The sequence below is a fragment of the Musca domestica genome, unplaced genomic scaffold (assembly GCF_030504385.1).
Source record: "Musca domestica strain aabys unplaced genomic scaffold, Musca_domestica.polishedcontigs.V.1.1 366, whole genome shotgun sequence".
Lineage (NCBI taxonomy): Eukaryota > Metazoa > Arthropoda > Insecta > Diptera > Muscidae > Musca > Musca domestica.
This window is the reverse complement of record NW_026712320.1, coordinates 313,420-326,367: the sequence shown is the minus strand read 5'-3', so window position 1 is coordinate 326,367 and position 12,948 is coordinate 313,420. Positions and strand designations below refer to the sequence as shown.

At 32.6% G+C, this 12,948-nt stretch overlaps 1 protein-coding gene and 1 non-coding gene across 3 annotated transcripts in view; both read right to left on the bottom strand.

Annotated features, from left to right (window-relative positions):
- Positions 1–2,858: 2,858 nt before the first annotated feature.
- LOC131800415 (uncharacterized) overlaps positions 2,859–12,948 on the bottom strand; it is a 31,158-nt gene continuing 21,068 nt past the window's right edge. The window contains exons 2-5 of one of the 2 annotated variants that reach the window (XM_059126086.1): positions 9,139–9,875; positions 8,561–9,073; positions 8,211–8,492; positions 2,859–6,354 (exon numbers count right to left, since the gene is read on the bottom strand). In XM_059126086.1, coding sequence (XP_058982069.1) covers positions 6,251–6,354; positions 8,211–8,492; positions 8,561–9,073; positions 9,139–9,875 — 1,636 coding nt within the window. In that variant the 3' untranslated portion in view covers positions 2,859–6,250. The remainder of the gene's footprint in view (positions 6,355–8,210; positions 8,493–8,560; positions 9,074–9,138; positions 9,876–12,948) is intronic. The other variant, XM_059126087.1, reaches the window with a different exon arrangement.
- Positions 10,442–10,581, bottom strand: LOC131803996 (U4 spliceosomal RNA). The gene has a single exon (XR_009342861.1). It is a non-coding gene; the product is annotated as a U4 spliceosomal RNA (small nuclear RNA).

Below are 12,948 nucleotides of genomic sequence, written 5' to 3'. Positions count from 1 at the left end.
GCGAACTTCAGAACTTTGCCCATTGGGAACTTAAAATACCAAATTTAAAACAAATCTGGTGAATCATGTCGCTAAAATTATTAAAATACCGAATATTGGGGGGTACCGTTATATGGGGGCTATACGAAGACGTGGACCTGCACGGACAATTTTCTGTCACAGGCTGTAGTAACCATTACGAACTTCAAATACCAAATTGGAAACAATTCCGGTGAAGAATGTCGCTAATATCATCAAAATACCCAATATCGGGAGGTGCCGTTATATGGAAGCTATAAGAAGACGTGGACCTGCATTGACAAATTTTCGTCATATGTTGCAGTACTCATTTCGAACTTCAAATACCAAATTTGAAACAATTCCGGTGAATAATGTTGCTAAAATCATCAAAATACCGAACATAGGGAGGTGCCGTTATATGGGTGGCTATACAAAAACGTGGATCTGCACAGACAATGTTCTATTATAGGCTGTAGTATCCATTACGAATTTCAAATACCAAAATTGAAACGATTCGATTCATCAAAGTACCGAATAAAGGGAGGTACCGTTATATGGGGGTTATACGAAGACGTGGACCTGCACAGACAATTTTCTGTCATAGGTTGAAGTACCCATTACGAATTTCAAATACGAAATTTGAAATAAATCCGGTGAAAAACGTCGCTTAAATCATCAAAATACCGAATATTGGGAGGTGCCATTACATTGGGGGATATACGAAGACGTGGAACTGAATAGACAATTTTCCGCCACAGGCTGTAGTATCCATTACGAACTTCAAATACCAAATTGGAAACAATTCCGGTGAATAATGTCGCTAAAAATTATCAAAGTACCGAATACCGGGAGGTACCGTGATATGGAGACTATACGAAGACGTGAACCTGCACAGACAATTTTCTGTCTTAGGCTGTAGTATCCATTACGAACTTCAAATACCAAATTTGAAAAAATTCCGGTGAATAATGTCGTTAAAATCATCAAAAAAATAAGTACAGGGCGGCACCGTTACATGGGGACTATACGAAGACGTGGACCTGCACAGACAATTTTCCGTCATAGGTTATAGTACCCATTACGAACTTCAAATCCGAAATTTGAAACAATTCCGGTAAATAATGTCGCTAATATCATGAAAACACCGAATATAGGGAGGTACCGTTATATGGGGGCTATACGAAGGCATGGACCTGTACATCCAATTCTTTGTCATAGGCTGTAGTATTCATTACGAACTTCAAATAACAAATTTGAAACAATTCCGGTGAAAACTGTCGCTATAATCATCAAATACCGAATATCGGGAGGCGCCGTTATATGGGGCCTATACGAAGACGTGGACCTACAAAGAAAAATTTACGTCATAGGTTGAAGTACAGATTACGAAATTCAAATCCCAAATTTGAAACAATTCCGGTGTATAATGTCGCCAAAATTAACAAAATACCGAATTTCAGGAGGTCCCGTTACATGGGAGCTATATGAAGACGTGCAGCTGCACAGACAATTTTCTGTCTTAGGCTGTAGCAAAAATTCGGAACTTATAATGCCAAATTTGAAAAAAATCCGGTGAAGAAAGTCACTAACATCATCAAAATACCGAATATCGAGAGGTACCGTCATATGGGGGCTATACAAGGGCGTAGACCTGCACAGACAATTTTCTGTCACAGACTGTAGTACCCAATACGAACTTCAAATATCAAATTTGAAACAATTCCGGTGAATAATGTCGCTAAAATAACCAAAATACCGAATATCGGGATATATCGTTATATAGAGGCTATACGAAGACGTGGGCCTGCATAGAAAAATTTCCGTCATAGGTTGAAGTACCCATTACGAACTTCAAATACGAAATTTGAAATAAATCCTATAAAAAATGTCTCTAAAATCATCAAAATACAAAGACCTGGATCTGCACGGACAATTTTCTGTCATAGGCTGTAGTATCCATTACGAACTTCAAATACCAAAAATGAAACAATTCAATTCATTAAAATTCCGAATAAAGGGGGGTATCATTATATGGGGGCTATACGAAGACGCATAGATAATTTTCGAAAAACAAAATGTTCCATTTTCACGCATCCAAATATTTTCGCTAAGACAAGATTTGTTGTGAAGATGGCAGATATCTGTGAACCCCTTCTGGTATCTCATTAACAAAGGGTCACAATTTATAAATACTTATATAAAATACTTATATCTGTCATAACTTGCGAAAAAAGTCGGTGCGATTCTTTACAGCTTGCTATATCTAAATATTTCTCTCAACCAGAAACCTAAGATGAATATTGAATTTATCGGAATTTATTATTTCGCATAAACAATTGGATATAAATGTTCGATTTTCTTCAAATTTTGCACATGCCAATATTTTTATCTCTATTAGATGAAGTATGAAAATGGAACACTTCAGTCTGCTATATATCTGTTACCTCGCACATATTTCCACCTTTTCCAAAAATTTGTACATATCTCACATAAAGTATAGGAAGTTGTCGGTATAGTCCAAATCTGGCACGTTGTAATATTTTTATCAGTCTTGGGTCAGATACGAATTGGTCAATATTTTCCAACTGCTTCGGAAGCTCCCCCATAAAAAGGTCAACAGTTTGAATAATCATAACTCAAGGCTGGGGGTATACATCTGTCGGCAAAACCGAAGGATACTATTTTACATGTTCTTTTTTAAAAAAAAATGAACTTTAGTGGAATGTTTATGAAAATAATATTTTTAATCCTCTAATACAAAGTCGGAAAATTAGGTTTACTTCCTTGCACAATAAAGGACTCCTAAGTTTTAAAATTTAATTAAAACAAATTTGAAACCCATCATTTTCTTTTGTTCTTTTCGTTTCGTCCTTCATGAGATACATATTTATTGCATATCAATTTATTGCATTTATTTGTTGTTGTTTTATGTAGTTTTGTTGGTTCACACAGTTTGCTTAAAAATTAAAACTAATTGGAATATACAAGTCATACATATACACATGTGTAGCGTCTATTGTGATTTTCAAAATGTGTTTTTTTTTTAATCTTAATAAGGTACATTGACATTAGATTCCAATGGAAAGAATAAAATCTCTATAGCTAATCACATTTATAATAAAAGAAACATCTGTGAATTTCAAAAAAAAAAATGGAATGATTTTAAATTTGGATTTACAGAGAGGGGGGTGGATTGACACAGAGTTAAGGGGGGTTCAGTAAAAGGGTTTTTTGTTGGAGGAAAAAGGGATTTTTTTTTTTTTTTTGAAAATTAGAAGGAAAAAATTATGAAAAATTATGGTAGTTTCTGTTGGATATTATGATTTAGGGGGATTGTCACAAAATTTTGGAGGAAAAAGGGAATTTTGATTTTTTTTTTTTTTTTTTTTTGAAAATTAGAAGAAATAAAATTGTGTTAGTTTCAGTTGGATATTCTGATTTTAAATTTGGATTTACAGAGGGAGATTGTCACAAAGTTAAGAGGAGGTTTTATGTGGTTTTGGAAAAAAAATAAATTCCGAATATATTTTTTGGAAATTAGGAGGAACAAAATTGTGTTAGTTTCTGTTGGATATTTTGATTTCAATTTCAATTTACAGGGAGGAATTGTCACAAAGTAAAAGGGGGTTTTATGTGGTTCTGAAAAAAAAAAAACAGGAAATTTCAAAGGTTTTTTGGAAATTAGGATTTTTGGATTTCAGATTTGTGTGGTTTTGAAAAAAAGGAAATTTCGAATACATTTTTTTTGAAAATTTGAAAGTAAAGGGGGTTTCGTGTGGTTTTAAAAAAGGAAATTTTGAATATATATATATATATTTTTTTTTTCGAAAAATTTGAAGGAATAAAATTGCGATTCATTTCATTTGGATATTTTGATTTTAAATTTGGATTTACAGGGAGGGATTGTCCCAAAGTTAAGGGGGTTTTAAATGCTTCTGAGAGAAAACGAAAATTTCGAATATATTTTTGTTTCTGAATATTAGAAGGATTCAAATTGTGGTAGTTCCATTTGGATATTTTGATTTTAAATTTGGAAGTGTCGAAGGGATTGTCACAAAGTTTAAGATTGTTTTATGTGGTTTTGAAAGAAAGGAAATTTCGAATGTTTTTTTTTTTTTTTTAAAAAATTGGAAAGATTCAAATTGTGGTAGTTCCATTTGGTATTTTGATTTTTAGGGGGATTGTCACAAAGTTAAAGGGGGTTTTATGTGGGGGGGTTTGCCACAAAGTTAAAGGGGGTTTTGGGAAAAAAATAAATTTCGAATATATATTTTTTGGAAATGAGAAGGAACAAAATTGGGGCAGTTTCTGTTGGATATTTTGATTTTAAATTTGGATTTACAGAAAAGATTGCCACAAAGTTAAAAGGGGTTTTATGTGGTTCTTAGAAAAAAAAACAGGAAATTTCGAATGTTTTTTTTTTTTTTTTTTTTTGAAAATTGGGAGGGGTCGAATTGTGGTAGCTTCATTGGTAGGACAGACACAAAGTTAAAGGGGGTTTTATGTGGTTCTGAGAGAAAAAAAGGAAATTTCGAAGGTTTTTTTTGGAAATTAAAAGAACAAAATTGTGTTTCAATTCATTTGGATATTTTGACTTTAAATTTGGATTTACAGGAAGTTTCGACTTTTTTTTGTTTTTTTTTTTTTTTTTGAATTGAATTGAATTGAATTGTGGTAGTTTTATATGGAAATTTTGATTTTAAAATTGGATTTACAGTGGGGAATTGTCACAAAGTTAAAGGGGGTTTTACGTGGTTCTGAAAAAAAAACAGGAATTTTTTTTTTTTTTTTTTTTTTTTTGAAAATTGGAAGGAATCGAATTCTTGTAGTTTTATTTGGAAATTTTGATTTTAAAATTGTATTAACGTAAGGGATTATCGCAAAGTTAAGAGGGTTTTATGTTGTTCTGAGAAAAAAAAACAGAAAATTTATTTTTTTGTGAAAATTGGAAGGAATCAAATTTTGGTAGTTTTATTTCAATATTTTGATTTTAAATTTGGATTTGCAGGGGGGATTATCACAAAGTTAAGGGGGTTTTATGTGGTTCTTAGAAAAAAACAGGAAATTTCGATTTTTTTTTTTTTTTGAAAATTGGAAGGTAGCCAATTGTGATAGTTTAATTTGGAAATTTTTATTTCAAATTTGGATTTATAGAGGGGGATTGCTACAAAGCTATGGGGGTTTTATATAGCTCTGAGAAAAGGAGGAAATTTTGAATATATTTTTGAAAATTAGAATGAATAAAATTGTGATAGTTTTATTTGGATATTTTGATTTTAAATTTGGATTTACAGAAGGGATTGTCACAAAGTTAAAAGGGATTTTATAGGGTTTTGGAAAAAAAATAAATTTCTAAAATATATTTTTGGAAATTAGAAGGAACAAAATTGGGGTAGTTTCTGTTGGATATTTGGATTTACTGAAAGGATTGCTAAGGAGGTTTTATGTGGTTCTTAGAAAAAAACAGGAAATTTCGAATACATTTTTGAAAATTAGAAGGAAAAAATTTCTGATAGTTTAATTTGCATATTTTGTTTCTATAATACCTTTATAGGCTAAAGGCCATTTTATTATTATTATTATTATTTTTCTATAAAGGAGAGTTCTCTTTAGTACACAAAATAGTTTAATATTTTTTTTACATTTTTAAAATCTTTCTTTTTAATTATTTTAGTTTTTTTCTAGTTCCTTTTTCTATTTATTTTACACTTAATATAATATATATTTTGTTTTATTTGTCATATTTATTTTTTAATTATGAAAAATTAGAGATGAGAGTATTTTTTTTTTTAATTTAATTTCTAAATTGCAACTAATTTGAACTTTATTTGTCATAAAATGTTTTAGAGCAGTTATATTGATAAAATATCTAAAAATATGAATTATTTTAATAAAATCATAAATATATTCGTTTAAATAAATGCTAAATATAAGAGTTAAGAAATACATATACATAGTATCGACAAAGTCTATGGTTAAGTATGCTTCATATTTTTTTTTTAATGTAGGGTTTTTTTACATTTTTAAGTTTTTTTTGTTGGAGATACTTCGAAATTTTAATTTTTTTTTTCGATTTTTTTATTTTAACAAAAATAAATTGGTTATAATAAATAAAACAATAGCCATGATTCAAACCATCATCATCAATTTATAGAAGACTTCCTATTCTAATAAGCAGCAATCATTTTAAACGTTGCATTTTAGCTAGGCTTGTTGTTGCAGTTGTTGTTGTTGTTGTCACCGTTTTCGGTCAATCTTTGGCCGCTATGGCTACGGGGGGAAACTGTCGCTCATCATACAATTTAGTAGGTGTGTCAATGGCATCACAAAGTTTTCGAAATTTCGCCGAATCTGCTGAAACGTTAAGGAACAACAAACAAAAAAATTTAGTTACTTTAAATTGCCAAAAAAATTAAAACGAAAAATAAAAGTTTCCAGGGAAAGTGAATTTTGAAAGGATTTATATTTTTTTTTAGCTTTTTATACCCTCCACCATAGTATGGAGGGTATATTAAGTTTGTCATTCCGTTTGTAATACCTCGAAATATACATTTTAGACTCCACAGCATATCTGCATAAAATTCTATGTCGATATGGCGATGTCCGTACGTCTGTCCGTCTGTGGAAATCACTCTAGCTTCCGAACAAAATGAAGTAGGTAGATAAAATTTTACTCAAATGTGTATTATGTCTGCAGGACTTTTGGTATTGAAAATGGGCCATGTAGGCTACGTTTTGGTATAGCCCCAATATAACGACACCTCCCGATATTCGGTATTTTGGTTATTTAAACGACATCATTTACCGGAATTGTTTCAAATTTGATATTTGAAGTTCGTAATGGGTACCACAGCCTATGACAGAAAATTGTCTGTGCAGGTCCACGTCTTCATATAGCTCCCACATAATGGTACCTCCCTATTTTCGGTATTTTGGTGATTTAAGCGATATCATTCACCGGAAATGTTTCCAGTTTGGTACCTGAAGTTCGTAATGGATACTGCAGCCTATAACAAAAAAAATAGCCCCCACAGAACGGTACCTCCCGATATTCGGTATTTTGATGATTTTAGTGACATTATTCACCGGAATTGTTTCAAATTTGGTATTTGAAGTTCGTAATGGATACTAAAGTTTAAGACAGAAAATTGTTTGTGCAAGTCCATGTCTTCATATAGCCCCCATATAACGGTACCTCCCGATATTCCGTACTTTGATGATTTTAGCGACATTATTCACCGGAATTGTTTCAAATTTGGTATTTAAAGTTCGCAATGGGTACTACAATCTATGACGGAAAATGTTCTATGCAGGTCCACGTCTTCGTATAACCCCCATATAATGTTACCTCCCGATATTCGATATTTTTATGATTTTAGCGACATTATTCAGCAGAATTGTTTCAAATTTGGTACTTGAAGTTCGCAATGGGTACTACAACCTATGACGGAAAATTTTCTATGCAGGTCCACGTCTTCGTATAGCCCCCATATAAGGCTACCTCCCGATATTCGGTATTTTGATGATTTTAGCGACATTATTCACCGGAATTGTTTCAAATTTGGTATTTAAAGTTCGCAATGGGTACTACAACCTATGACGGAAAATTTTCTATGCAGGTCCACGTCTTCGTATAGCCCCCATATAAGGCTACCTCCCGATATTCGGTATTTTGATGATTTTAGCGACATTATTCACCGGGATCGTTTCAAATTTGGTACTTGAAGTTCGTAACGGATGCTATAGCCTATGACAGAAAATTGTCTGTGCAGGTCCACGTCTTCGTATAGCTCCTATATAAGGTACCTCCCTATATTCGGAATTTTGATGATTTTAGCGACACGATTCACCGGAATTGTTTCAAATACGCTGTTTGAAGTTCGTAAATTTTAAAAGAATTTTTTTTTTATCTGCCAAAATCGTTCCAAGTGGTGGAGGGTATTCAAAGATCGGCCCGGCCAAACTTACTGCTTTTTTACTAGTTGATAATCCTACAGAACATGCTGTTCTAAAAGCTATTCACTCCAATGACCTTTTTTGCTAATCCCAGAGACCATGGAATTTAAAGGCATACTTTTCCAATGACCCTTATAAATAATCTGAACCATGACATTGTGAAATTTTCACCCTGACATTTTTCTTTTCTGATGCTAAAACAATTTTTTCTATGTGAACCAATCAAAATCATCTACAATTTTAGGCCATAATACCTGTAAGAGTATTCAGCCCGGGTTCGGTACCCTTTAATATGCTGGCATATGAATTGTCAGTTGAGGGATCGGGATTTTCTATGATAACGCTAACACTGCTCATGGAACTGGATTTGCTGTGCGGCGACGATGAGGCAGAGTCCTTGGAATGTGGTGAAACACCGCCGGCGGCAGAAGGTGAGACAGCATCCGCTGAGAAACCTGAGGAAGGGTTGCTTGTTGGTGTGGAGGGTAAATTTCCGGAAAAGGAAATTTTGTCCATGCTATCGGAGAGATTGAGTTCTGGAAAAAATGGAGAAGGAAAGATTATTTATTCCCTGTTTTTAAAGGAAATTATTTTTCCAGCTTACCTATCACACCATCCAAGGTATAACGCAAATCATGAACATGCAGCAGCTTACATGGTCCACCCTTTTCACTATTGAACTCATGTATGTAAAGGAATCCGTCTTCACAGGCCAGCAGGAGTCGCAGCTCCTTTTGTATGCGTGCCAGGCCACAGACATGTTTAAGGCCAGGTTGACCCAATACAGCTGTGGCAAAGGCCCGATCTTGACTCAAGACATCACCAATTTGTGAAGGTATTAAATATGAAGACATGGCCTTGGAAAGATAACCACTCATGGACCAGGAATTACTGGAAGCTGAGGAAATAGAGGCAGGGTTTGTGGCGGGATTAGATACGGCATTTGTGGTATTTGAAGTAGAGGGAGGTTGTTGTTGTGATTGCTGATGCTGTTTTGTGGAGGGAGTTGTCGAAGAGGAATTTTCTGTATTTGTACTTGATGCCGAGGTGGCGGATGTGGTACCAGTGCTGGCGGAGGATGGTGATGTACCATTTGCCGTGGATTTTTTGGAATCATCTGAAACGGGAAAAAGTTCAATTTAGTTAAATATTTTCGAAGGATAGTTTGTTTATTTAACTCACCAATAGAAGCCTTGCGTTCCGCAGCCTCCACGGCCTTGGTGTCAATCTTAAAAATGTGCACCGTCTCCGTATTCGAGGAGGCACACAAAAAGTCCCCTGTTGTGGAAAACACCAGCGATGCAATGCGTACACAACGTTTCACTCCACGTCGGAATTCCTGAACTTTCTGGCCATTCTTAACACAAAATACACGTATCACAGTTCCACGCTCCGAGGCGGTAGCCAAGAGTGTGCCACTGGGTGAAAATGCCATTGCCGAGAGAGCTGTATCATGGGCCTTAATGGTCAGCCCTGTTTTCAGTTTATTGGCATTGAAAATTCTCAACTCTCCACTGGTGGTGCAGATGGGAAATGCCAAATGCGAATTTAACGACAGTGAACACAGACCCAACTCATTGGGAGCAATATTCTCAATGGAATGTAAAATTTTCATATCGCGAATGTCATGAATGTGAATACTTTCGGCCAGGCAGACGACCAAGCGATAGCGATTCATTCGCACGCACAGGATGTCCGATGGGTAGACACAATTGCAGATGTCCTGTTTCTTTTTGAAATGTAACATTTTCAGACAGTTGGGTTTTTGGTGAGTGACCAGCACTACCAGGGAGCTATTGAAAAGGCGTTCGACAATTCGTATCTGTTCGGTGTTTTCTTTGGCGAAAATTTCATCAATTTTATCGCTGGCATTGATCGAGTAGAGGCGAAAGCCATCATTGCTCAGGACCGAAATGGAACTGAAAAGAGAGAGGGGAAAAAGAGAGGATTGTTAAAACATTTTCAATTTTAAGGACCAACAATAATCGTGGATTTTTTAAAAAAAATATTTTTTAAGGACTAAAAATAAATGTGGATTTCAAAAAATATTTTTTTAAGGACCAAAAATAAATGTGGATTTTTTAAAAAATATTTTTTAAGGACCAACAATAAATGTGGATTTTATAAAAAAAAAAAATTAAGGACCAACAATAAAAGTGGATTTTTTAAAAAAATATTTTTTGAAGTTCTATAAAGCAACGTGGATTTTTTAAAAATATTTTTTGAAGTCCTATAAAGCAACGTGGATTTTTTAAAAATATTTTTTGAAGTCCTATAAAGCAACGTGGATTTTTTAAAAATATTTTTTGAAGTCCTTATTTAAGGATCTAGGTCTAGGCTTTTCTTAAAACACAAAAATGTTCTACAAGAAAGCTGAAGTTCGGTGTACGAATTCCTCCCTTAAGAATCCTTACGAAAGGATTGAATCGCCAAACACAAACCCAAAAACTACAAGTAATCGAAAAATCAAATTCATTCACTGATAGCCCTCTCGGGCTTGCAAAAATTGCCGTAGTGGACGGTATTTCACGTCCCCATGGCGGGGTATTGGTTAAAGTTTTCAACTAGCAATAATCGCACCTCGGTAGAACCTCATTGGTTACGATATCGCCTCTGCGCAAAGCTAACCCGACACCGCACAAACTAAACATCTTAAGGCGCCAGCAATTTCAAGTGAATGAGAATTACACAAGAAGCGAAAAAATTCCATAAACATCAAAATACACTGAAACACACAAAACGTGAACGCATGACAGCATTTGAGCGTAACACACAAAAATATTATGGAGGGTTGATTTCACATAGCTACCGAAGCAAAGCAGAGGTGGCAAAGCAAACGAGACAACCAAGCAAACAAAACGTGAACGAACGCACACACACACACACATGCCGATACAGTCGTTCGTCACAGAACGAACAACAAACAGATTATGTATGGCCTGACAACAACAAGAAACAGATGACGAATAATAATAACAACAACAAACATGTGAGGAATGTGCGCGCCGTTTTTGCTTGCTCCGAAAAGGTAACTGAAAAAAAAAACAGCTGCTGGTGTGTCATTAAAAAAAATCCAATACTCATTGTCGAATATATTATACACAACGAATGAAGTCATAAGGAGAAACAACAAAAAGTAATAACAATCAGCTGATGCATATATGGGTAAATATGTAATGAGAAAAGAGAGGTGTTAAATTTATCTCTCGCATTGCTATCTCTGAGTGTTACTTTGCAAAATGTACTGACAAGAATCAAGAATCTTGATTTAAATAAGCAAAGAGAAATTTGACTGAAAACAGATATTTCTTCTTGAGCACCCCTGGTACTGTATATACAACAACAACAGCAACAAAAAGTAATTCCAATGAAAGGTTATTTGGAAGGGTGACAGAGATGGAATTTTTACTACAGTGGTACTTTATCAAAAATTCAAAAAAAAAAAAAAATCAAATACTTCCAAGTTGGCAAAATTTATTCAAAATATTTAAAAAAATAGAAAAAATCCTAAAAAATCATGCTATGAAAAGGGCCTGAGAAAAATATTTTTAAAAATTTACTTTTTAATAGTAATTTAAATTTTCTTAATTAAATTAAAGATTAAAAAATATATATTAAGAACATGTTAAAATATATTCCTAAAAAACAAAAAAAAATATTCCTTTGAACAAATGTTAAAAAAACTTGTTAGTAATAAGTCTCGAAAAAAATTAAATTCCATTCCATTAAATTCCACATTATTAACAAGGCTTGAAAAAGTATATTTACGAAATCCTCTTCATTATTAGGACTTGAAAATAAATTCTAAAAGCCACTTATTAATATGATATATTTATAAAAATATTTTCTAAAAATCCGTTTTTAGAGCCCTTGAAGAAATATTTAAATAAGTTCTAAAAGCTACTTATTAATATGATATATTTATAAAAAAATTTTCTAAAAATACCTTTTTTAGAGCCCTTGAAGAAATATTTTTTAAATATTCTATTTAAAAAAAATTACGTTATAATAGGATTTGAAAAAAAAAAAAAACATATTTCAATATCCCAAATAATTTATCGGACATAAAAAAATGTCATATTCAACATCCCAATAAATCTTCAAGAAAAAAATTTAAAATATCTGCGTTAATAATCGGTCTTAAAAATATTTTTAAAACTTTCCAAAATTTCGCGTGGCTAGTAGGACAACATAAAATATTTGAAATTGAAATTGTCTTTGTTAATAGGACATAAAAAATAGCTTAAACTGTCCGCGTTACTCAAAAATTATTTTAAAAAATCCACTTTATTCCTAGGGTTTTAAAAATATACACGTTGCAAATATTCCTTAAAATATATTTTTAAAAAGTCCCCATTGGTATTTTATATAAAAATTTATGTTTAAAAATATTTAAAAATATCCTAATACAACTCCAAAAATAATAGAAAAACCAGATTTCTTAGGGGTGAATGCCTTCCATAAACAGGACTCTATTTAACCATGCTAATATTCTTACAAACATATTTTTTAAATTAAAAATATTAGGAAAAATTTAAAATATTCTTAAAAAATCCACGTAGCAAATATTCCTTCAAAATACACTTTTAAAATGCTATTTTTTAATTCATGTTTAAAAAAATCTTTAAAAAAAACTTCCTAATATAACTTCAAATAAATAAAAATAAAAAAAACCGATTTTTAAGAAGCCCTCTAACAATCCTTACTGGTACTTAAAAAAATATATAAAAACTTACTATGCTAACATTCTTTCAAAAATATTTCTAAAATAAAAATATAGGAAGAAATTTTTAAAAACTCCACGTTGTTAATATGCCTGCAAAAATATTTAAAAATATCCGCAATATAATAAGAATAGAAAAATATATTTAAAAATCTCTACGTTGCTGATATTTATTCAAGAGATATTTTTAAAATTCCCCGGTGTCAATTTCTTCAAAAAAATATAAAAAATCCATATTGCCAGTATTCTTTTAAAAAATATTACCATTC